The sequence below is a fragment of the Canis aureus genome, chromosome 9, assembly GCF_053574225.1.
Source record: "Canis aureus isolate CA01 chromosome 9, VMU_Caureus_v.1.0, whole genome shotgun sequence".
NCBI lineage: Eukaryota > Metazoa > Chordata > Mammalia > Carnivora > Canidae > Canis > Canis aureus.
Window position 1 is genome coordinate 52,651,897 of NC_135619.1, and position 24,111 is coordinate 52,676,007.

At 53.0% G+C, this 24,111-nt stretch overlaps 1 protein-coding gene across 2 annotated transcripts in view; it reads left to right on the top strand.

The window, feature by feature from the left end:
- Positions 1-507: 507 nt before the first annotated feature.
- Positions 508-24,111, top strand: part of ESRRB (estrogen related receptor beta) — a 114,378-nt gene continuing 90,774 nt past the window's right edge. The window contains exon 1 of one of the 2 annotated variants that reach the window (XM_077910098.1): positions 508-805. Coding sequence is in view for 1 of the 2 variants with exons in the window: in XM_077910096.1 (XP_077766222.1) it covers positions 5,314-5,363 (50 nt within the window). In the remaining variant the exon portion in view is untranslated. Of the gene's footprint in view, positions 806-5,146; positions 5,364-24,111 lie in introns of those variants that run through there. The other variant, XM_077910096.1, reaches the window with a different exon arrangement.

Sequence of the window (24,111 nt, forward strand, 5' to 3'; positions counted from 1 at the left end):
CTCCCCAACTTGCCTGTTCGCTGTAGTTGCCATCTCACATAGGACCTGCGGGAAGAAGGAATCTTTTTGGTAGGCAGAGAACTTTAATATACTATTCAGCTGTGTTGGTGAGAATGGGATCTTGAGACTTAGAGAAAAAAAATGAATACGGGAGCTTCGAAATATCTGGAAGCAATTCCAAGACCCCCGGTAGGGATTTCTGATCATGAAATGGATGGTGGTGGTGAGAGGAAACCCAAGCATTTACTCATCCAAGACATCTCCTTCATACTTTATCTTTGGTGTCATGGCGGCAGCGCTAATATACACGAGCCTTCTTGCCCCAATAATGGGCCATTACAGCTTCAGGAAAAGCCATCATGTTTCCGCAGCATTTATCTGTCAGCAGGAGACTATTATGGGAGCACAAGCCCACATTGTATTAGCGTTATCAGTTAATTATGATCCTTAGGACATGTGCCAGCCAATGGGCTGACGGTCTGCTGACCACCACTCAGGAATATAACCCCACACCCCAAATCCAGGCATGTGAGAAGAGAGGGGGCCCAAAGAGGTATGTGGCTGGGGACATTTTCCCTGGCCAGGAGTCCATGATCAGTGGAAATGGCCTGATCAGTGACGTACCCAGGGATGCACAGGTTAGGCTCGCGGTCTAGGCCAGGCCCACCTTAGTCACCGTGGATGGTCAATGGATGCACTTCCTGGACTCGCCTTCCCCAGCCCTTTCTCTGGGGTAGATCGGAAACAGGCTTGGATTGTGACTCAGACACTTCTACGGAGACATCTTCTCCTTCCCGGGCCATTGGTAAGGCGTGGCTACCTGCCTTGTGTGTTTCCCAATCATCTCGCCTGGAAGTGTGGGTTCGGGGAATATGAAGGTGAAGCACTAGGGTGGCATCACCAAACAACCAGTGTCCTACATTCACTCCACTTAAGGAGTCTGTGGCCCACTCTTCAAAAATTCTTGTTGGTTCTTATCTTTTAGTAATGAAGCCATCAGGTCCTCCACTCTCCCGGGGCCCATGCTGAGCTCACCAGCTCCTGCTAAGTCACCCCGCCTAAAAGATGGGGAAAGCCTCTGCTTATGGTGGGTACAGGACAACACACCACAGGGAGGGGTGCTCAGATTCTTTCAAGAATCTGAGAGACACTGCTTGCTGCTGCCTTATGTGTGTAGAAATGACTGGTGTCAGGGGAGGCTGCCACGAGAGGGGGAAGGTACCACCAAGCCTAGGTTCTGCTAACGGTGGAGATTTTCACCAGGCCAGTGGCAAGGGCTGCTGGGAGGGGTGGGGGGAGAGCTGTGGAGATCATGGCAAGGCCACTCCGGTGGCTATCAAGGTCCAGGTATAGGCACAAGGACAGCCCATTTTAAGGACTCAGCCAGACTGGGGTGGAAGAGAGCCGATGGTCAGTGTGGATCCGTGTTCAGCTATCCTTGACACACTTGGTTGTTTTTTGTACCTGGAGGAGCAGAGTGGGCCAGGCTGTGTCTGGGTATGTTTTCCCACTTATCTGCCAGCTGGAGCATTTCTCATGGTGGGACAGCAGGTCAGGAAATTGGTGTCCACCAACCAAGCAGTGCTTCCTTTTTCTCCCAGGAAACCATGTGGGGACACAGCAGCCTGGTCCCCATCATCTATCAGGCGGAAGTATGTATGGAGGGTGTTGCCGATGGCAATGTCCTTGTTTGGCTTCATATTCCTTAGCAAAGAGCAAGGAATATGAAGGGAGGAATGGGGAGGGAAAGTGAAGGGACGTGTGTACAAAGGTTTGAGAGTTGATAAGTAGAAATCCAGGCATCAAAGATAGGATACCTGCCAGTTATTCACTGGGTGACCTTGTGTAGGTCAGTTCTCCACACAGGGAAATTTCTAAGTTTCCTTATTCGTAAAGTCCGATGATGGTTCTCAGTGATTCTCCAAGCCCCTCCCAGCTGTAAGGTTCTGTAAATGTAATAAATATCTATTTAAAGGAGTTTGTTGCAAGAACAAAGTGATTGCTGTCCCCATACACCATTCACAATTACTTTGTCTAATACCTTTCGTCCCAGTTCCCCTTGGCTGGCATGCCTATCTGGGGGTGCCAGTATTGGGACACAAGATAGTAAAGGGGTGGGTGGCTTAGAGCTTGGGGCTCAGGGTGGATTACAAACGGCACCTGCTCTGGGTGAGCGGTGCCACTACGAAATAACTGGTTGAATGAATTTCAGGGTTGGAGGCACCCAAGTCCCCCTCACCCACTCATTCTACCTCCACCCCTACCCCACCACCCCCACCTTCGTGTTCTGGAGAAGAGACACCTTGGTAAGATCACACAGAGACGTCAGGAACAGATTGTGGGGTCTTTTGCACTCCGGATGGCACTGCCATCTCTCCAGGTAGAGGCATGGGACCAGCCTCTGGCTTGGGGGAAGGAACCCCATCCTCTGTGAGCTGGGTGAGGACAGAGTGGAGAAAGACTGGTCCCATGAACAATGTGGGACCCCATGGGGTTTGCCTGGAGAACCACAGGAAAAGCTGGCCCTGCCAGGCTAGATCAGGTCACCTGTCCCCTAGCTGGCCTGCCCTCTTCTCCCCTCCAGCTGGGTCTACCCCGCTCTCTTGCCAAGAAGGGAGAGAGAAAGAACTCTGCCCCTAGGCTATCGGTGAGGCAGCTGGACAAGCCCTATGGAGAAGGAAGCAGGTCTCAGGACCTCATTCCCTCCCTGGAGCCCAGTCAGCTATACCCAGAGAGAAGCCCTCAGTTACTTTCCTCCTTCTGCCTTGGATGCGGGCAGTGATTGTGTGTGAGCGGTAGCCTAGCTTTGAAAGCAACAAAACCTCCTATTTTCCCTCATTTGCCCCCAGCGGCTCTGAATCCACTGACCCGAGCTGTGAAGTTGTTTTTCTTTTCAGGTTCTATCAAGTGTGTTCTGTCTCTAGTTAAAAATGGTGCACCCACACAGAGCAAGGAGCCACGGACCCCATACAACCTAACCCCCTTCTGGTGCGGCCAGCCTGTCCCCCAGCAGGCCCTACTACGCCGCCCCAAATTGCCACGCTTCTATTCATTCAACAAAATAGTTATCAAGCAGCTGCTCTGTACCCAACACCATTAAGCACTGGGGATTCTCTGGGAAACAAAAAGAGACATGGTCCCTTACCCTCATAGGGCTTATAATCTAGTGGGGGGTGGGTGTTTCTCATACGGATCCATATATAATCCCGCCTGAATAGCAGGGCTGGCCAGGAGGCAGCGAGTTCTAGGTAGCAGGTACAAACACTGAGGGTAGTAGTATGGCACGGGCTGAGGAGGGGCACAGAGGGACACACGGCCGGCTGTCCTGCAAGGCCTTCCCTTGGGGGGCCTCTTTCCCAACTGCAACAAAGGCACACTTGGGTGCTGTGTGCTTGGAGAAGGGGTTTCAGGAGGCTGGACAGGATCCAGAGAAAGCAGTCACTGAGGTCTTGGCAAGACGCGGTGGTTGTGTAGAGGCCACAGTTAATGAAAGAGTCTCCGCACCCTGTCTCTAATACAACCAAGTACCTATGTGATTAAAAAAAAAAAAATCCGGGGCTGGGGGTTCTGCTGACAGAGCAGACATCTTCATCCATCTCTCTGTGAGATGCCTGCCTGAGCCCCGAGCCTGGAGAATCCCATGCGTTCGTTCCTCCACTTCAGCACATATGAAAAATCTCAGCTCCGTTTCCCAGCCTGCACGCGCTTGCATTTATCCAAGTCAAGTATCATCTGTGGCCCTGCTGCCCAAGCCCCAGCCCCTCCGGGCGCCTGGCCCCTCCCGGGCTTTCTCACCAGCCTCCCTGCTTTTATTCCTGAAATGCTTGAATACTGCCTGCAGTTACACTCCATTTAGACCTTATTTTGATGATAAAAGTATGTCTTTCCCCCCCCTACCGCTCATTGTCTTCTGTAGAATGTAGGAGAATAAGGTGGTGGTCTCTCCTGAGGGCATCCCGCCTCCCAGCCACAACCCCCCCCCTTTAAATAATTCTATACCTATCTGCTCCCCACACTCATTTGAACCATCAAATTATTATCTCTGGGGCTGGCACATCTCAAAAGATGAAAAGCCCCAGAAGAAGGACTGGGGCATAACTTACAGCTTGTTTTGGTACCCGTGGCAGCCCGTCACATTCAGGTTCCTGGAGGCAGCAGCAGACAGGGACACAGGTGTGTTTGTAGCTGGGGATTCAGGTGTGTATGCTGAAGCGTCTGGTTGCGGGGCCTCCAAGTTCATGTGGCAGGTAAGTTGGTTGTTTTAACCACAACTGTATTTTCCTAAGCAGACAGGGATTTATTTGCCCACGTCTGCGTCCTCAGTACATTTCTGAGAGTTGCCAATGACGAGCGTCATTTTCTACATCTAGAGAGCAGTTTTTTGGATGCACGTCCTGCGTCCAGCCGTAGGAGCGCAGTTCAGGACCAACTGGCCCAGGTGACGCGGTGGGAAGGGAATCTGTGCCTCTCCTGCTCTGACTACGCCTCACCTGCCGCTCTGACCCTTTGCACTTCTGTGCACCAAGCACAGGGCTTGAGGCCGGGAATTCCCAAGGCCCTGGCCTCCACCGGGTGTGACAGTGGAGGAATGTGACTCCTTTTTAATTTGCAAGACAGACCCATTCTAAAGGGCTGGGAGAGACAGAGAGAGAGAGAGAGAGAGAGAGAGAGAGAGAGAGAGAGAGAGAGAGAGAGGTGAGTTTGCTAGGCCTGCCGGTTAAAGGACAGGATGCAGGTGGGGGGAATATGTAAACAGCACATCTGTCAACCCCCCCAGTCCCACTAGCCAGTTGGACAATTTTTTTTTTTCTTCTTCCATGGCGAGAGGACAGGCCTTGTGGCTCTCCCGCTCAGTCCTCTTACTCCTCAGGAGGTGGGGACCTCGCCCGAGCGTCTGGTTCCATTGAAGTCTCCCCGGCTCCCCCCCCTCCCCCCACCCCTGCTCGAGTCTGTCACTTTAAGTCCAGCCCCTGAGAGATAGCCAATAGGAGCCAAACCATACATCAGTCTCCCAGCCTTAAAGCTACAGTAGGGCTAGTGGGCTCCAAGTCGCGGTGCCCGAGCCGCCTCCACGGCGTCGCGTCCCCTGTGCCCGCCCGCGCGTGTGCATGAGTGGGAGCGCGGGGCTGTGCGCAGCTCGGGCTCGGCCGCCTGCCGCCCTCGCGCCCCGCCACGGCGCTTGCTCCCACTCTGCCTTCTCCCGCGCGCGGTGCCCCTGCCCGGGCTCGCACCTCGCCCGTGCCCTTCACTCGCTCTTCCGCCCGACTGCCCCGCCGCCGTTCTCCACCAACTGGGAATGCTAAGACGGGACTGATGGACGTGTCAGAACTCTGCATCCCGGACCCCCTCGGCTACCACAACCAGTAGGTGCTCAGTTTTGCGGTCCGGGGGGCGGGGGTGTCGGTCCGTCTGCCCTTCTTGCCTGTCCGGCTGTCTCCGTCCTGGGTGTCGCAGTTCTCCTTCTAGGCATTTTGGAAGTGGCAGGAATCCCGGGGGCGCTCGGGGGGGACGTCGGGGGAGGGAGGGAGAGGGGGCCGCACGCTTCCTGGGTTTCCTTCTCGCGGTGGGGGTGGGGGTGGGGATGGGGATGGGGATGGGGGTAAACCCGCCACTAACTTTTCCCGCACCCCCTTTTACTAAACCCTTACTTTTGGGTAAGAGCCGCGCCTTCCCATTCGCTCTTTCTCTCCGCTCTTCCCCCGCGGCGAGAAAAATATTTGAGTTTCTGTGGACTAGGGAGGAGCCAGCCCGGCACAGGTGCGCGGATGTCGCAAGGATGTCCCAAGGATGTCCCGTCCCGTCCGAGAAAGCCTCCTCGGGGGAGTCCTTAGGACTTGAATGTCGATTTCCGTGCTGGGAAACCAAAGATGGTCGGGGCGACGGGGGCGAGCTCCAACGGGCGGCGCGGGCTGGGGAACTGCAGGCGCCGCGGTCCCGGAGGGGCGCCCCGAGGTGCGCACGGCCCGGCCCGGGGCGCAGCGCGCTCCGCACACCCCGCCGGGGGCCCCCCGCATGCCACCGGGGGTGGGGCCCGCCGGAGCGGGGCTGCGGGCGGAGGCAAAGTTGGCTCGCGGCTTTGGGGAGGCTGCGTGCGGCGGACCTGGCGGGGTGGTGTCCGCGCCCCCCGGGGCACCGTAGCGCTCGCGGCGCGGGAGCCCCGGGTTGTCCGAGCGGCGTGGGCGTGGGCGGCGGCGGCGGCGGGAGCTGCGGGACCTCGACTCCCAGGCCCCGCGGGTGGCGGGGTCCGGCGGCGCGCCGGGCGCTCACGCGGGGGAAAGTGGAGAACCGATCCCGCGACCGGCGTGTCCAGCCCGGGCTCCCCGGGGTCCTGCCCGCGCCCCCCGCGGTTTCCCCGGCGAGGGCCCCCGCGCGCGTCGCCGCACCTGCTCGGGGACCCGCCTCGCTCTCCCCGCCGGCTCCCCGCGTGCCGCCGCGCTCGGGGCCGGGGTCCCGCGTCCGTGTGCCGGCGCGCGCGGAGGGGACGCTCGGAAGGCTCGCAGGGGTAAGAAAATGGGAACTCCGGGTCTCCCGGACCTGCTTAACTTCGTGCTCTTCTTCCTCTTTTTTTTTTTTTTATTCTTTTTCCTGAAGCAAACTAAACTACCAAAGTCAGTGCTGGCTCCGCCACCCTTTCATTCGGTACCCCACCTCCCCCCGCCCCCCCAAGGAACCACGACATCCCTGCAATAAACGCTCTGGATAATGTGGGGTTCCAGCAAGTGTGCTTAAACCCCTCCTGGCTGCACAGACCGCCTCCACCCCGGTGGACCACGCGCGAGCGCGGAGGCAACTTCACAGCAGCGGCTCCTGTCGATGACCAGACCGCCCCAGCCTCCGCGCTGACCTCTTTGGTTACAGTTCTCGGATTTCCCCGGGGCAGAGGGTCCTTTGGGCGCCGCCAGAGTGTCGGAAGGAGGAGAGGACTTGGGATGGGCGATAAGGGGAATCTTTAATTATAATGAATTCAGCTTGCCATCAGCCTGAAAAGTGCCTTTTCGCTCTCTTTTAAAGGTTACGCTGACCCCAGCTGCTGTGGCGGGTGGGGGTGGGGGTGGGGATGGGGGTAGTGCCCCACGGTGCTCCTCCTAACTAAGCAGCGGAGCGGGGCCAACGAAGCCTCCGGGCGGGTGGGTGCATGGGGCTGGGAACCGTGTTTGATGCTTGTGGGGGCATTTTCTCACATAACAGCAAGTACCACAAATATTGGATATTTAAATTATTTAGGCTCCCTCTCTTCAGAGGTGACTTCTTTAGCCGAGCTTGAGATATCTATGTATTTGTCCCTGGCTCGCGTCACAGCCAATAAATATGAAGATTCGTATGGGGGAAGTACATCCTTGGATTATGTTGACCAGAAAAGCAAGGAGAGATGGAGGATTTAGCAGCTGGGTAATCCATCGAGGTGACGGCAACCCTGGCTTGAGTTTGAGGAGAAATATGGGCAAAGAGGGAATGTCAGGGAAGCAGCCAAAGGGGAATGATGGGGCCGAGGTCCTGGGTGTCTGGGAAGGGTCTGAAGTGGAAATCATTCGTGAAGTAAGTCTGACAGTGCTTTGAATTCTCTAGCCTCCCGGGTTTCTTTGCAAAGAATTCACTTCTCACTCCACGGGACACGGGAAAAGCCAGAATTATACCCGCCAACTCTTCGGAGGAACTAAGCGTCCCTATGAGATCCCATTTCTCAAAAGCCCAGGCAGGACATGCTGGGCGGCAGCAGCTTTGGGGAACTGGTCCCGTGCAGAGATGTGCGCCTCCCGGTGAGGGTTTGCATCTGCTGTGGTGCAGGGGTGCAGAATTTCCAGGACGAGCGTGTGTGGAGGTCAGAGGCTGGAGTGTGGGGGAGGCGTCTTTCTGACCTCAGCCCCTATCCACCGCTGCCCCCCCACCGTGGGGGGGCTTCATGACATGTAGCTTTGGAGCCCTTGGTAGCAAAGTACCAAACCGGGGAGACTGCATTCTTTGGTTTGTTGGAAGGACAGGAGAAGGAACCATCCATTACCCTTGGTGATGATTGTTCTGGGGGAACATAGACATGAGTGGGTTCCTGTGCTCTCTACACACAGTTTCCACCCATGTGGCTTAGTTGACATTCCTGGACTTGAGAAAAGCCAAGAGCACAGGGACCACAGCTCAGCCGGAAAGAACTCTCTAGCCCTCTTCTCACTTGGTAACACACAGGGAACATTTTTTTTTTAATGCTTTAGTGTTATTCTCACTATCCCAGGTGAGAAATTAACACACGTGCGTGCACACACGCGCGCACACACATGCACCCCACACAGATACATCATACCTTCATACCTTTCTCTCCTTCATTTTCATTTTCCTGTAGCCAATCCTGTAGGTGACTCCATTACCATTTCTAATCAATATTTTATGTACATATATAATCAGCCAGGGTAGGAGTGAGTGTGCTGGCCTGCGTGTGCCTATGTACAAATGTGTCCGGGACACGACCAGCTGGAGACCTCTCGGCGTCGGCAAAACCAAGGGAGCGGGGTTGGGGGGGGCTGCCTCACCTACCCTCTGTCCATCCGTCCGATGACCACTTTGCTGTGGTTAAAGAAACAAAGAACAAGCTGTCCTGAAGGAAAAATATGTGGGTTCACACGTAGGAAGAAATGCCACATGGTAATTCAGAATCAGTGACCCAGAGAAAAACAAAGGGGAAATTAATTTTTAATGGTACATTTAAAAATAAATCAGAATGAGGACATTAGTCTTGGTTTTCCAAGGGAGGGGCTCTAGGAAATAAACCTTTAATGTGCCTGCCACCCTTCTGGAGGTGTGGGCTGCCGCGGAAGAGGATGGGGTGATGGGAGGCTGGACTTGTTCGTGCCCCAAGGCAATGAGCTAGGAGGAACCGGGTCAGCGTGGAGGGCCCCAGTCCCAGGGAAGGCCCTTTCCAGCTCAGTGAGATCCTGACATCAACTGGAAATTTCCTCTTGGAGCTTATTAGTTCCCAACTCCGTGTTAGAAACAGTCCTCTATTATACCAATAATTAGGAACTATGAAAAGATGCTTCGTAAAAGATAGAGAGAGATGAGGAAACACCTTGGCCCACCAAACAGGAACCTTTTCATTCTCCTGATTGGGAGTAATCAATAAATATTCCATTTAGGCTGCGAGAGGAGGGACAGAGGGGACCTTTTGGGGAGGTGCCAGGGAGGTGGCCGTGATAGAGATTTCGTGTTTTGTGGTCCACCCCTACCTTCTTGGGGTGCCTCCCGTCCTCCCTCCGGGGGCCCTTGTAACTTTGGAGTGTTTGAGTTCCTGATCACTGTACCTTTGGCCAAATTTTTTTTTTTTTTTTTTTAAGATAATCTAAACTCATGGAAAAAGTTTGTCTTCTTCTCTTTGGTCCTCTGCAAAATGCCTTGTGTCTTTGGAGCGCTTGGCACTGGAAAGATCTGCGGGAGTCGGGCAGGCCACAGGACAGGGTGTGTGAGGGAGAGCCAGACGGTGTGTGCGTCGGGGTGGGCCGTGGAGTTAGCTGTGGGAACCTGCCGATTCAGGAAACAATTCAGAAGACAGTCAAGCAGTTACACAAGACACAGGACGCTTTTGACGCAGTCCTGCAGTGCCCTTCTCTAGAACTTGTCTTCCCAGATGCCTGAAGTGGCTTCCTTAACATGACTGAAATTATTTGTGGTTCGATCTTCAGGGGAAGGAACAGCATCACTTGGACCATAACCTACTCCTTCCAAGCGATGTCCAGCCCTGAACACCTGAACCCCCCAAGCTGTCACCTTCCCACACCTACCTGCCAGCATAGGTCTCTGTCCATCTCTCCCCCTCCCCAAGTGAGAGAGCTGGACCTGGGTTGGGGGCGGGGAGGGAGGTTCTGCACGGAATCTGCCAGAACAACTCACAGCTCCATTGGGAGCTTGTCTGGGGGTCTGGTGGCTCTTGACTGAATGTTCCTGCGGGAGACCCCGGCACGGCTTGAGCATTCCACCCCTGGTGTCCTCTGCAGCCACTCTCATTCCTAGAGGGTGTGCGGCCAACGAGGGGGCTGGGCCTGGAGAGTCAACACACTGTGCCAGGATGCCCTCGAGGGTGCAACCTGGGGACCGGCAGGGACCCAACGAATCTGAGCCTACATCCCGCCATTTGCCGATTTCTAGGCATAATCAAATGTCTTTGTAAAAGCAAGTGCTGATGACCCCTGACTGGGCTTCGGCTCCGGTGAGTTTCCCTTTCCCAGTCCCTGTGGCCTCATACCTCCTGGGAGCTGTCATATTCCTGGCCATTCTGCAGAGGAGGGGCCCACAGGCTTCAGTGGTCGGTGCTGGTGTCCCTTGTCGTGGCTGGGGTGGGATTATATCCTGGTGGCCCCATTGGTTGGTGTGGTCTGGTCTCCGTGCAGGGAGGTTGTGGTGTTTATAATTGCAAATGTAATTAGCAGACCAGCTCTGGGGGACTGGGATGCTCAACTTCTCTGCGTATCACGGTGACCCCTGTGATGGCTGGCCGGGTGGATTAACCCTAACCCGGCCAGCCTGTCCCTTCCTTCTGGTGGGGCCGCTGACCTTTCACTGATAATGGCAGAGCATCCTGGGTAACTGGTGGCAGAGCCAGACCCCTTCCTCAGAAGGGAAGTCAAGGCAGTGACTGGGGAAGGTCCCTAGTTGCGGGGTTATTTCCTCCCAAGGCCACTGGGCAAGTGATCCTTGCCTCTTGTGACAAGCATGACCCTGTATAGCGAGCCACTCTGGAACATTCTCTCCCTCACTTTCCTGACCATACTAGCAAGATGTGCTCAGAAGACTTTGGGTCCACGCTGGTCGGTGGCTCTGGGGGCTTTGTGGGAGGAAGCAGGGCTGCAGAGGGGACACGTGGTGACTTTCAGCAGTGTTCCTGACACTCAGTGGGCAGGGGAGAGGTGACCGCCTGCTGGCTCTCCGTTTCTGCTTGGGCATTCCACAGAACTGGACAGCCACGGCCGGGCCTGCTCGGGCCATGTGGGGAGCCAGGCCATAAGTGAGGGCACGGGTTTTAGTTTGGCCCAGAGACCCCCAGCCCATCATCTGACAAAAGACATCGGAAAACCAGACCAGTAGGGAGACAGGGAGCCACACGGCCTTTTTTGGTACTTGCCCATCTAGATCACCTTTCTGTACGGATCAGGATTAGAATAGAAAGGATCTTAACTGCACCTTTATTTATAAGCAATGGCTTACAGGAGTGTCAGGCCCTTTCCTGTTGCTGTTAATGCTTCTCTTGTAGAAGATAGCGCTGAACCCCAAAATATCGAAGGCTGCGTCCGTTCCTAGAAGAGCTTCCACTGTGTGTATGTGGAAGAGTGTGTTACGGTGGAATTCCCCATGAAGATGGGAGTAACAGGGGGCAAGGGGCTCTGCTCTTGAAACACAGTCCCTGCTGCCTGCCACCGTACCCCTTGCCTGGGCTGAGGTCAGGCTGTGGCCACATTCCAGTGGGGGCTGCCAAGCCTTGGGGTTTTTCCATGGAGTGGAAGGCAACTCCATAGGACCCAAGGGCCGGCTGTCCCTGCAGCTGGAGGAGTTCACTCTTTCTTAAGATCCTGTCTTCAGTTTTCTGGCCCCGGGTGAGGTGGGGAGACTCCAGAGAGGGTGGAAAGGCAGTGCTGTCCTTCTCTGGAATAACAGACGGCCACACTCAAAGGAGCATTTGGGCAGTTCTGTTCCAGGTTCTCAACTTCCCCTTCTCTTCCTGCAGATAGCCACAAAGAGCTGATAGCCTAATGAATCAAATGTTTTCCTAAATCGAGGAAAATCATACCGTTAGTGTGCACATGGGACTTTCAGTATGGAATTGGACAAGGTGAAAAAAATCTATTGGCTAAATGTCTTAAATTCAGAGTTCTGTGAGCTTGAGTTAAAAACAAACCCCAAACAAAAGTTTTCCTGGAGGTCAGAGCCATTCATTTTTTTTTATCCTCATTTTGCTGTGCTTTTTAACTATACATATTTTAGTCCCAAAGAAATTCCTCTCTCTCTCTCTCTCACTCACTCTCATTCTCTCTCTAAATTTCTCTCTTCTGTTCCTTAGGACTTTAAAATATTCTATTCAATATTGTCATTCAGCATCCCTGGGATTGAGCCCTTTTTTCTGGGAATGGTTTTCTGGATAATGTTATTTTACTTTCAATGTCATTTCATCCAGAGGTCAAAAGGCAGTTAAACAAACTCCGACAAGGTTTTGTTTTTATCTTCTGGTTTCAAATGTGATCAATTTTCATTTAAAACTGTATCAGGGTCCTCTCGTGCCAGTGACGGCAGTGGTCGGCTGCACGCCTGGCTGTCCGTGTTTACTGAAACACTGCATTGAAAATTGCACGAATATGAAGTGCCCAATTGAAGTCAACTTTTCTGTGCTAAGTGTAATTTTTGACTTGGCTCTTCTTTTTTTTTAATTGCTTGAATTAACTTGAATTCATAAATCATTTTTTTCTTGTTAATTTTTTAACATTTTGTGATATTTATTTAGATTTGCGTTTTAGGTATTTTCACCGGGTTTGTAGTTTTATTTTTTTTATTTTTTTTATTTTTTGGGGGGGTTTGTAGTTTTAAAAAGATCCCTGGAAAGGGGATTGTGAGCCTCGCAGGTCTTTTCATGTGTTCTTGGTTTCCGAAGGGCAAAGAACAAATGCAGGGCTGTGGGGCAGGGTGGAGGATGCGAAAGCTCGTGTTTTGGGCATGATCTCTCTCATGTCTTATCATGTAACGTTCCTTTGTCTTTAATTCTTTTTCCCCTCTATTTTCATTCCAGTTTGCTCTGGTCTGCTCTTGTCCTTTTATCCCTCTGTGATTTTTATGTGTTTCGGAGGAAGGAGTGTAGGATCTGTGCGTCTGTCTACCTGCGTGAATGTGTGTGTCCGCTTGCGTGTGTGCACACAGGGAGTGTGTGGGTATGTTCCTGCAGTTTGGAGGTGCTGAACCTGATTAGTCAGGGGGAGTCCCAAAGCGGAATGCCTGTTGTCCACCCTGTTCTGATTCAGCCATCAATACCCTTAACCCACCTTAACCCCTTAACATGTCTCCTGCTCCCATGTTTTGGGGGAGACAGCAGGAAGGGTCACAGACCCCCTGTTCACCCGAAGATCCCCCAGGGTAGAGGTGTCTGTTGCCTGAGAACAAGGCGATAGGGACTGGAGGTGTGGGTGAGGGTATCAGGAAGCTCTAAACTTTATTCAAAACCAATTTTTCTGTCTCTCATCTCATCTCATCTCACTGCCCAGCGCTTTGAGCTGGAGTTTGGTATCTTAGCGATGCAGAGTGAATGAGCTGGCGTATGCTTTTGTTTTTGCCTCCGTAATCGATCAGCAGAAAACATTCCCTTTTGATGGTGAAACATCCCCTCAGCACACATGCAGAGTGCGGTATTTATCCCTTCCTTTTCGCCTCACTCTTTGTCATCTGTCTCTTGGGTGTGTTGACATTGTCTACCTAAGCAGTCAAGCTAACAAGCTTTGCCAGAAACAACACCGCTTTTACAGAAATAATAGCAATAATGCGATGGTTGCAATAATTATGACAACGGTAATAACAGCTTGCAGCTTTTTCTTCCCCAAAAGCGCACAGCAATTCTCATAACGGGTTTTTCTCATAGTAACCCGGTGAGGCTTGCCGTGTCTTGCCCCCACCGTCCCCCCCTCCCCCTAACATAAATGTTTTGCTGCAAACAAAAATATGCAAAGGCTTCAGGTTTGCACGTCTACATTCATTCAGGAGTTAAAGCTGCCTGGTCTCTGAAATATGAGCAGACGGGTAGAAGAGAATATGGTGTTAGGCACACGGCCCCCCTGAGAAATGCTGGGTGTGTTGCCTTTGAACTAGGGAGGGAGAACTGTTTCTGTTTCTTGTAAGGGATGCGGTGTCAGGTCTGACCCCACTGCCACGAGCTTCTAGGTCCATGCCATGCTCTGCCTCTCGGTCCCCCCACCTTCCTCAGTTCTTCTGGCGGCAACCTCGGGAGAGGTTTTAGACCAAAGGCACACAGAGGACAAGGGGGGTTATGGCTTGGCGTGTGTGAATAGATGGGAAAAGGACTGTGTGGAAAGAGGCAGAGTCACCTCGCCACCCTTGATCGCCTTCCTGGCCATTCAGTTTCTTGGAGGCTGTCTCTCCCTGCTCCTGGGCACCTGGACCTGCCCTCTGGAGGCAGAGATTAGAGGGAGGGCACCAGGGAGCTGACCCGCTGGATCCCTGTGACCCCTCTTGTGACTCCTCGTGCTCACTCCCAGACCCGGACCAGCTCATCTGCACACTCTGCTCATCTGTGCATTACTTTTGAAGTAGGCGCTGCCTTTGTTATGTCCTCTCCCTTTCCTTTCCTTTTTTTTTTTTTTTTGTATGTGTGCCTTGGAAAAAGGAGACAGCCTAATACACCAGCCTAATATAATAGGGAGTGCCTAATAAACCAGAGTCCCGCGGCTGGCTCTGGTTTTTTTTTTTTTTTTTACTTTAATATTCTTACTTGTGTCCTTACTCAATTTTTTTTCTCTCTCCCTAAACAAAACAAACCAGACCCAAAGCTCTGGGCTTTGGGTTATTAATTGATTATTAACTGATTTAACAAACAAAACATCCTACCCCCAAGGAATCCCAGCAAGAGTCTGGCTGTGCCGCTCAGGTCAAGAGCTGCCTTTTCCCCTCAATCGGTGAGAAACGTTACAGCTTCAATTCCCTTGTTGGACCCCGAGTAAAAAATTAATTCATGAATAATAAAAACCAATCAGTCTTGTTGAGTTTAAGAAGGATTAGGAGAAAGGGTGTTTTTTCTTACAGAGAACATTTGGAATCTGCGTGTCATTGTCACCGAGTGTTCGGAGTAGCTTGCGTGTGTGCCTTTCTTCACAGCAAATGAGCTGTTTATTATCCCAAGGTGTAGCGTATCTTTCTCAGTTGTAAGGCCAACTTGCTGAGGACTATTATGGGTTTCCCACCCACTTCTCTCCCACAGTCCCATAACCTGTGATAATTCATTGAAATTAAGACAGTTTCCTGTGTAAGTGGCACATAACCAAACAGCAACACTGCTGGCATTGCCTAGGAATACGCCCCTCCATGAATGCCAGGGGGTCTTCTTGGTTTTCCTCCCCTTCCTTTGCCTGGAAAGTAATTGACCAGAAATTTACATGCCTTTGCCAGAACTAGAGAAATTAGACTTGTAGGTTCTCTTTTTACTTTCTATTAATGGTATCTCCCTCCCAGGGTTGTTGTGAGGAGTAAACAGAGGTAATTCACAAGTGCTGGGCAAGTAGTGGGTGTCTTAAAGGTTCCAGGCTCTCACTAATTTTTTGACGTCATCTTTTGGAAGTTACTTTTCATTCCTTTGACATAACCTCACAATGATAGTCCTCCTCAGCAGTGAGATTGGGGTGCGTGAACTGATTACTTCATTTAATGCGATCAATGTGGCTTGGGTTTCCATATGTAACACAAGGAGATTAGAGAAGGAATTATGATGTGGGCCTGGGATGATGAATAGGAACTATTCTCTGAATGAATCTCTGTATCTTCCACCCTGTAGGTAGAGTTGCCCAATAAAATACAAGACACCCAGTTAAATTTGGACTTTAGATAAACAACAAATTATTTTTTAGGGTTATGGCCCTGTGCAATATTTGCCAAATCTGGCAATGCAATCATAGGTGTTTTTCTTAAGTTGGTCTGATTAAGAACTACATGTCCTTTATTTTTTCTGCTTTTGACAAAGTCCAAGAGAACAATTAGGTGTTTAGTTGTTTTTCAAATTGTCTTTTAAATGACTTTTTGCCCACACTAACTTGTTAGGTTGGCCACATCCTTAGAAGTTAGCGGTACAACTGTTTTCTGTCATCCAGCTATATTGATACAATTGCAATCAGGTAAGTAAATCTGCCCAATGAGGTCTCCTAACATAGCAGCTCAGAGCTACTGAATTTTGCTTTAGGGGGCAGAGCAGGGTAAGCAGAGTCCTTTTGGAAACACGCCTTTGCATGAGGAGCAGGTCAAGGGCCTACGGCTAGAACCTGAGCTCCTGGCAACTGGAAGCTCCCCTTGCTGCACCTGGGAGGCCAAAAGCTGAGGTCTCTTGCTACCTTCCCACAAAGGGCAGGAGGCTGACCCTTTGGAGACAGCCTCCAAGGAGGCTGGGGGGTGGTGGGTGGGGGGCGGTGGGGAGACTGCCCAAATGAGCATCAAGTGGTTTAGGGAGGACAAGGGGTTGCACCTGAAACAGCCAACTGGAAACATGGAGAGACTGGGGCTCCCCAGTGGGGGGATGAACGAACCCCAGCTGCTTTTGCCTCTCGGAGCAGCACAGTCACAGAGCCTGGGTAAACACAACCATTGTTTTAAGCCCGCTACCCTCGCAGCCCCGAGTAGGGGAAATGGAAGAGCTCTAGAGCCCCCTACAGGCCCTCGGTGGCACTGCACCTCATGGGTGACAGTCCCACTACGGAGCCTTCCCAGGGCAGGAGGGAGCGTGGAGGCTCCCACAGGGTGAGCCTGCAGAAGCTCCCGGAGGAGTGAGCCCCTGACTTCAGCGTCAGGAAGCAGCTCTGGTTTTGCTCCTGCCTTTCGGAGCCGTGCTTCAGGCTCTTCAGCGCGCAGCTGCCTCCCAGTGAGGTGCTGCCCCGGCCCACACATCCACACGTGCGTGCACACCTGCACATGCACACATGCACAACACACTCGCTATGTCTGTGGCTTGCCTGGCCTCCGAACAGGCTGGAAAGGCTCAAGCCTCATTCAGGGTGAGGAAAGCCCTCCAGCTGCTGGATGCGCAGAAGCAATGGGCCGGCACCCCTTCAGAGTCTGATACTCATATTCAGATTCTCTTCTCCAAGACACCTAACTCCCTGGAGAATCAGTGTAGGGTTTGCTGGAAGAAAAGTTTTGGCGGAGATGAGGGAGCCAAAAACAAACTGTCAGATCAGAGGCGGGCAATTGTAATAATAGTAATAGTAGCAGTCATCACAATTTGTTAAGCACTTACTATGTGCTGGGCCTTGTCCTAAGAATATTTGATGTACTATTAACTTACTGCTTCCTCACAACAGCCCTGTGAAGGAGATCTTATTGCCCTCCTCAGTTTACTGGTAGGGAAACTGGGGGACAGAGACATTAGGTCACTTGCCCCAGGTCACACAGCTGGCTAAGCTGGGATTTACTCAGAAGCAACCTGGTTGCGTGCCTGCACTCCTCACTATGTTATGTGTCATTTGTGTCTAGAACTTCAGCTCTCTAATTCCAGCTTCGAGAACACCCCTTCTTACCCATGTGGGCCCGACACGTGTGTAAAGTGTAGGGTGGAGGTGGAAGGGGAAAATTGCGCTCCATGTCTTGGAAGAATTGGCCCTGGAGATTAGGTCCCTCTTCCCCCCTCAGCCCAGCACAGGGAAAGGCTGCAGAAAGGAGCTTTGGGTCCTCCTAACATCATTCTCCCAGGGCCCATGGCCAACACTCAGGGCTCCCTGATGGTCTGATCCACCTCATGCCTCCCTCTAAGTGTGTCCTAATGCATTTGGTTGCTTAATCCTCTAATCTCATGCCCTCCCCTTGTTCTGTTCACCACTGGTCCTCTAACCCCTAGGTCTGGAATCTCAGTGATGGACAGTTGTGTCCAACCTGGGCACCTGGGGGTACCACACACCAGCACCTGCAAAAGAGCATTCCAGCATTGCCTTCAAACCTACTTCTCCCCAGGTCCTCCTTAATCTCTCTCCCTCCCTTGATGCAGGGGCACCCAGCCAAGATAAGGGGCATCACTTTGGTTCTGCTCTCTCTCCTCATTGACCAACGCCTGCCCTAGATGGACAGATTTTACCTAAATATACACTCAATCTCATCTTCCCTATTCATACTGTCGCTTACTTACTCTCCAGCCCCCAGTCTGCCTGGCAGAGACTTCTGTTTATCCTTTCAACCCTGCTCATGTATTCCCCTCTGGTGGGGCCAGCCCTGAGCCCTCCTGGGGCAGTTGAACTCTCTCCTTCCGGACCCCCACTGGGTCGTAATCTGCTGGATTTGAATGCATCTCTCCCCACTGGATCATAAACCCTGGGAGTAAAAGCTTATCTGTGTGTCTGTGTTGCCTGCGACAGCACCTGCCTGGTACAGAGTAGGTGCTTGATGCATGTTGGTGGAGCTGACGTAGGGAGATCTGAGGTGGATGAAGGGGAATTCTGGGGCATGAGGAACAAGTAGAAGGCCATGGGAAAAGTGGCCAGGCGGGGCCCAGTTCTGTGGGTCTGTGGCCTGGTTGATCATTGGAGCAGATCTGGCCGGCTCGATGGGCATCCATGCCCTTCTTGGGGGCAGCACGTATAGTGGTTAGGAGGAAAGGCTCTGGCCACAGACTGAGTTTTAAGTCCTGGCCCCAGTGGGGTGCTGGAGCCAGCTCAAACTGGCCTGGGAGAGTCAATGGCTTGGGAGAGGGGATCGTTAACATTTATAGGAATTTTGTAAGCTGTTCGTCAAACACAACTGTTACTAAAAATGAAATTATATAGGGACATCTGGGTGGCTCAGCGGTTGAGCATCTGCCTTTGGCTCAGGGCATCATCCCTGGTGTCCTGGGATGGAGTCCCGTGTCGGGCTCCCTGCGAGGAGCCTGCTTCTCCCTCTGCCTGTGTCTCTGCCTCTGTGTGTGTGTGTGTGTGTCTCTCATGAATAAATAAATTAAAAAAAAAAGAAATTATATAAACTTGCAGCTAAATACATTGTATGAGCGACAAAGGTAATAAGTACTCAAAACTCATTACTCCCTGATATTTTGCTACCTTTTGCGTTCTTGAAGTAAATTTGCATCTAACAGATCTGCACAGTGGAGATGCCATGTGATGGGTCATTACTGACTGTGTCTTCACAGTAGTGCCATGTCAGTGGTGTCACATGGGTGGCTTGCAGTTGGCTCTGAGGGCAGTATGGACACCATGGAAATTGGCAGATGCTACAAATGGGTCCCCTTTTCCAGCCAGTAGGCAGGTATTTACCACCACCACCACCCCCACCCGCCTAGCTGCCAGACCTCTCAGCTCTGGGCCCCTGGATAAGTGACTTCATCCCTGGGCCTCAGACTTCTCATCCACAGTGATCCCCTTGTTGGACTCCTGTAAAGATGAAAAATTGACCCACATCAACTGCTAAGAGTAGAGACTGGCACACAGTAGTACCTACACGCCTTGGCTCTCTTTAGTATTTCTTCCTCCCTGATCCAGGCATAGCCCTATCCAAATTCTGTCTGAAACTGAGAATCTTCACAGTGGAGTGTGAGCTATGTGCCTGGGGTGTGAGGGGATTGCTTTCCCGTGCTGGACCCTTACCCGAGGGATTTGACTGTTGTTGCTAAAGAGGGGAGCAGAAAACACTAGTTTTCTTTCCATGGGGAAGAGGCCCTGATGGAGAGGTTTGCTCAAGCCTCCAGCCAGAGGGGTTTGTGCCCCAGACCCCGTGAGGAACTGGGTCTGCAGCAGCTGCCAACGTGGCCGACAGGTGAGGCCGGCACAGGTGAGGTCAGGAGAGAGATGGAGCAGGTGCCAAGAACAGCCAAGCTTCAGTGTGAAGGGAGGCTCTGCAGGGGCTGCAGCAGGTCCCAAAGACCGTGTGAGGGGCAGCTCCTCTCCCCGGGAATGCTGGAGAGTGCAGCCATGCCCACAAAGGCAAGTGGGAGTTGAGGGACTATCTAGACCACTCCCAAGTTAGTGTCCCAAGTTGGAAACAGCTTGAGTTGAGGCTGCATTGGCTGTGCTGTAGTTTGTGGGGATGCCACAGGAAATTGGGGAGTTGAGAGCATCTAGTCTGTAGCTCCTAGGGCATCCGAGGCCCAGGAGAGGGCTGGAGTGCACTAGGGCTGTCCTAGACTCATCCTTGCAGGTTCCTCAGGGTCCTGGAGGAGGGCTTTGCCCCAGCAGTTACCTGGAAACATATTCAGGCTCAGATCTCTGGTCAGGAGGCCCAGCTCAGTGACTTAGTGACACGCACAGCTCCTGGGCCAGCCCAGCCCACTTTCAATGGTAAGTGAACTGCAAGCCTATAGACACCAGGTAATGGCTAAGTCTACACAGCTTTATAGACTGGAAGGCTTGTCTGGTCACTGAGGTCTCATTTCATTCTTTGAATCCCTGGTCTGTAGAGAAATGCTTTTGGAAATGGCAGAAGAGCTTTCAGTAAATATAAGGTAAAGCTTGAGAAAATTTGTGCAATGGCTGAATTGCTGGTGGCCACCAGGACAGCTGTACATGTTGTTCACTGACAAAGAGTGCCTGGTTGAGGGGGTAGGTCTCAACCTAGTTTTTGTAATTCATGCCAGGGCACCCATGGCAGAGAGGAAAGGGGGTGAGTATCCAAGGGGTTCAAGGCCTAGAGGGGGATGAGGAGCCCCAGGCCCTGACTCCTAGTGGGAGCAGCACCCCTGGCTTACACCAACCCTGGTTCTCTATAGGCCGCTGTTCCTGTCTGCCCAGCACCACCCCTGCAGCCTGAATTTAGACTTGATAACTCTTCAGAAAGCTTTCTCTTCTGTTTAACTATAGCTCCCAGTCAGTCCCCCACAGCTCCCAGCAGGCAAGAGGCAGGAAGGGACACCCAGGCTCTGCTCTTCCTGCTGTACTTGATTCAGGATGCCCACGGGAGCAGAGACATACTGGGACCCTGTGCTGCCAGACTTAACGTGCCAGATATGTGTGGGCGTGGAGGTGGGCGAGCGGGGGGCCCTGGCCGGCAGGGCCACATTGGAGGGGAAGGGTCACTTGGTCCCTGGATTCCAAAAGTAGATTCTGGGCTGTGCTGGAGCTTGGCAACTTGGAGGGGACTGGAGGGGGAGGGAACTGCTATTTCTCTCACAGACCCCTGTGGTTCAGGACCAAGTCTCCTGACACTCTTCTTGGCACATTAATGTGGTCCCAAGCCGAACCTCTCTGCTGACCCAGGGCTCAGGAAACGGGAGCACCACCCCTGAGAAGGGCATGTGGCTCAGGTGGCCGCCACCAGGTCCTTCTAACAGGACAGCTGTGCAACGGGCAGGGCATCTGTAAGTGTCCATGCTGTGCTGGGCTGAGGCCCCTTCCCAGGAAGGAAGGAGGAAGAGCCGAGTACAGCACCCCCTCACTGCTGCCCGGGTCAGCTGCCCTGGATGGCATTGGCCTTCGTGGAGAGGAGCTGCTAGAGAGAGGTCGGTGTGTTGGAACTGGGACATGGGGCCTGTGGTCGGCACCTCGGAGGGCCTCTGTGTGGGTCTGCGGGGCAGGGACGCACCAGAGGCCACTTGCCTGCGTGTGGCAGAGAGAGCCCTGCTTTGGTCTGTGTGGTGCCGTGGCCAACATCTAGCAGGCCTGGACAGGGGGATTGAGATATTCATCTCCCCTGTATACCCTGAGCCCCTCAGCTCCACACCTGACCAGCAGAGCGGTCCCAGGAGGAGACCCTGCAGGCTTGATGTGGGGCCACAGTCAGGGACCTGCCCTGCCCTCCCTAGGGACAGGCAACCCTCAGCAAAAAGGCTGTCATCACCCCGGCAAGCGCCTCCCACTTGGCTCAGTGAGACGTCCCTGTCCCCGTGTGCTTGTGGCCTTCAGCCTGGCTCACCCCTCCCCTACCCCTCGTAACCTCCTCAGACTTTGCCAGCTACTTTTCCTGCTGGTAATAGTAATAAAAATAGGTACATGTGGTCTGGGTCTGGGATCTCTCTCTCTCTCTTTCTTTGGTCTCTACCTGCGTTTTAAAATTTTTACATTTTATGACCTCTAGACATTGTGTGCAATACCTTTATTGTGCAAGAGAAAAAGTTGCCTGGGCTAAGAGCAGTCCAAGAAATTAGGGATCCGTGGCAGCCCAGCCATGTCCACAGCGGGACCGGAGGTCAGGCCAGGAGGGGGGTCCCCCGGACGGTGTCTGTGTTGGGGGTGTGGCCAGGTGTGGGCAGCTGCACCTGGGTGAGTCTGAAGGGTTTCTCAGCAGCGGCTGGGCTGGCGGCAGGTGCCCAGGTACCTGCAGGAGCCGAATCAGAAGCCTCCCCACAGAGGGCGGGAGAACCTGAGGGTGCCTCGGTGGGCTCAGGCTAGGATCTATCCGTGCAGTCTTGCCCTGGGGGACACTTTAGATCCTGGCCTGTGCGGTAACCTCTGCTCCTGGCCACGCAGGTGAGGCCAGAGATCGTGCCCGGGACAGGTAGGCTTGGCCACGCCAGGCTAAACCAGTTTCTCACTGATTCTGCACTTCTTTCCTTTTTCTCCATCGTACTTTCTTCCTCGCCCCCTGTTTCTGCCTCTGTCATCCTTGCCCGTATATTCCTCTGCCCCTGCCAAGGACAACAGTCGTGATTGCTAATATCGACTAGATGCCCCCTGTGAGCCAGGCACCTGCGCACCTGCACACTGCTTCTCGCGGCTCCCCACACCTCTCCGTCTCTCTTTCTGGGAACTTCTGAGAGTCCTGTCTGGCTGGGGTGTGAGACTTCCTGCTTCCCTGAGGAAGGAGGCAGAATGTGGAGGCTGGGGGAGCCCCGCGAGGCTCACTGGCACCTAAGCTCTCATTTTACAGGTAGTAAAGCAAAGCCCGGAGTGTGTGAGGCCTTGTCTCAGGTTGAGCCTGGGCTGGATGTGTAGAATGAAAGACTGGGCCCCAGCCTTTTGGCCTCCCACCCCCACCCCTGCCCTCCAGCACTTTGTCCTCCACTGCCTGGCTCTCTGGATGGCCATTCTCTTTGACCGTTTGCTTCGCAAGGGCCTCCCTGGCCTCGTGGTTGTGAGGACTAGGAAGTGTGAGCCTCAGGACTAAGTAGTACAGATCCCCAACTCCACATTCCACTGCCATGCCATGGGCCTGCCCCAGGCCAGGCCACGAGATGGTAGGAGATAGAGAACCAGAGGAGGGCTGGACAGATGGACAGGAACAATTTTGAGTTTAAAAAATATATATATATATCAAGGAATGGAAAGAGTTTTAATAGACAGAAACTGGTAGGATGAAAGATGACCTGGTCATTCTGGACAAGTTGACCTCCCTCCTCCTCCACCTGGTTCCTCTGCCCTATGCCTCCTGATGCAGGCCTGCGCCCCCTTCACACTCCCCTCCCTCTCCTTAGGCTTTGCTCGGTGCCTGCACGTGGTCAGGAGCTCCTCTCCCGGTGAGGGTGTGGAGGAGAGGGTAGGGGATTTGAGTCACGGGATAATCAAGACCATGTCATCTGTCTGGCTCATGTTGGCCTTCCTGATGCCCCATCCCCTGCTTGGATGAAGAGAGGAGTGTACTGCCCTGCTGCCAACCCTGCGGCGCTCGCAGGCAGCATTCCAGCTCTGTAGCTCACGTCCACAGTCAGCACCTAACTGGCCATCCCCTATCTGAGGTCGTCGTCAGGGTCTGGCGATATTGGGTGTATATTGACGGCTGTGACCAAGCTGGCAAGGCTAGAGAAGGCCTCCGGGGAGGGGGGAGAGGGAGCCTCCTGCGTCATGACTCACACTAGGTGGACACATGGGGACAGACGAGCCCCATGTGGTTGTGGTGGACAGGGTGGGCCTTTGATGGTCCTACAGGCCTGAATTCACCTGGCTCCTCCTGCCCCCTTGCTAAGTAGCCTTGGGCAAGTCACCTAACCTCCCTGTGCCCAGCTGGACTCATCTGAGAAACAGATTACCAATTGTTCCCTTCCGGGGTGGTGGGAAGATCTGATCAAATCATTCTTATGAAATGTTCACACGAGGGTATCGTCAGGCCCTCTCCCCGTCGGCCCTGGCCCAAGCGATCTCTGGAAACATTGCTGTGGTCATCGAAGGGAAAAATGCAAATCCATTTAAAGGTATTACTGAATTGTGAGTTCATTATGTGTTTTTCCAACTAACAAAGAATAAGGGGACTAAGATCATGATACGGGGGGGAATCAACAAATGTTTTGATATTAAGAAGAGGCCCTCCCAGGTCCACATGAAGTGACAGGAAATTCAGGCAGCAGAGAGTTCAGTGGGGAAAGGTTGGGGCTGAACAAAATATACAGTTGACCCTCCAACAGCCTCGAGGTGAGGGCACCAGCACCCCCCCACCGTGCAGTAGAAGATCTAAGTGTAACTCCTGACTCCCCCCAAACTTAACTATTAACAGCCTGCTCATGACAGTATACTGACAGTATAAACTGTCAGCTAACAC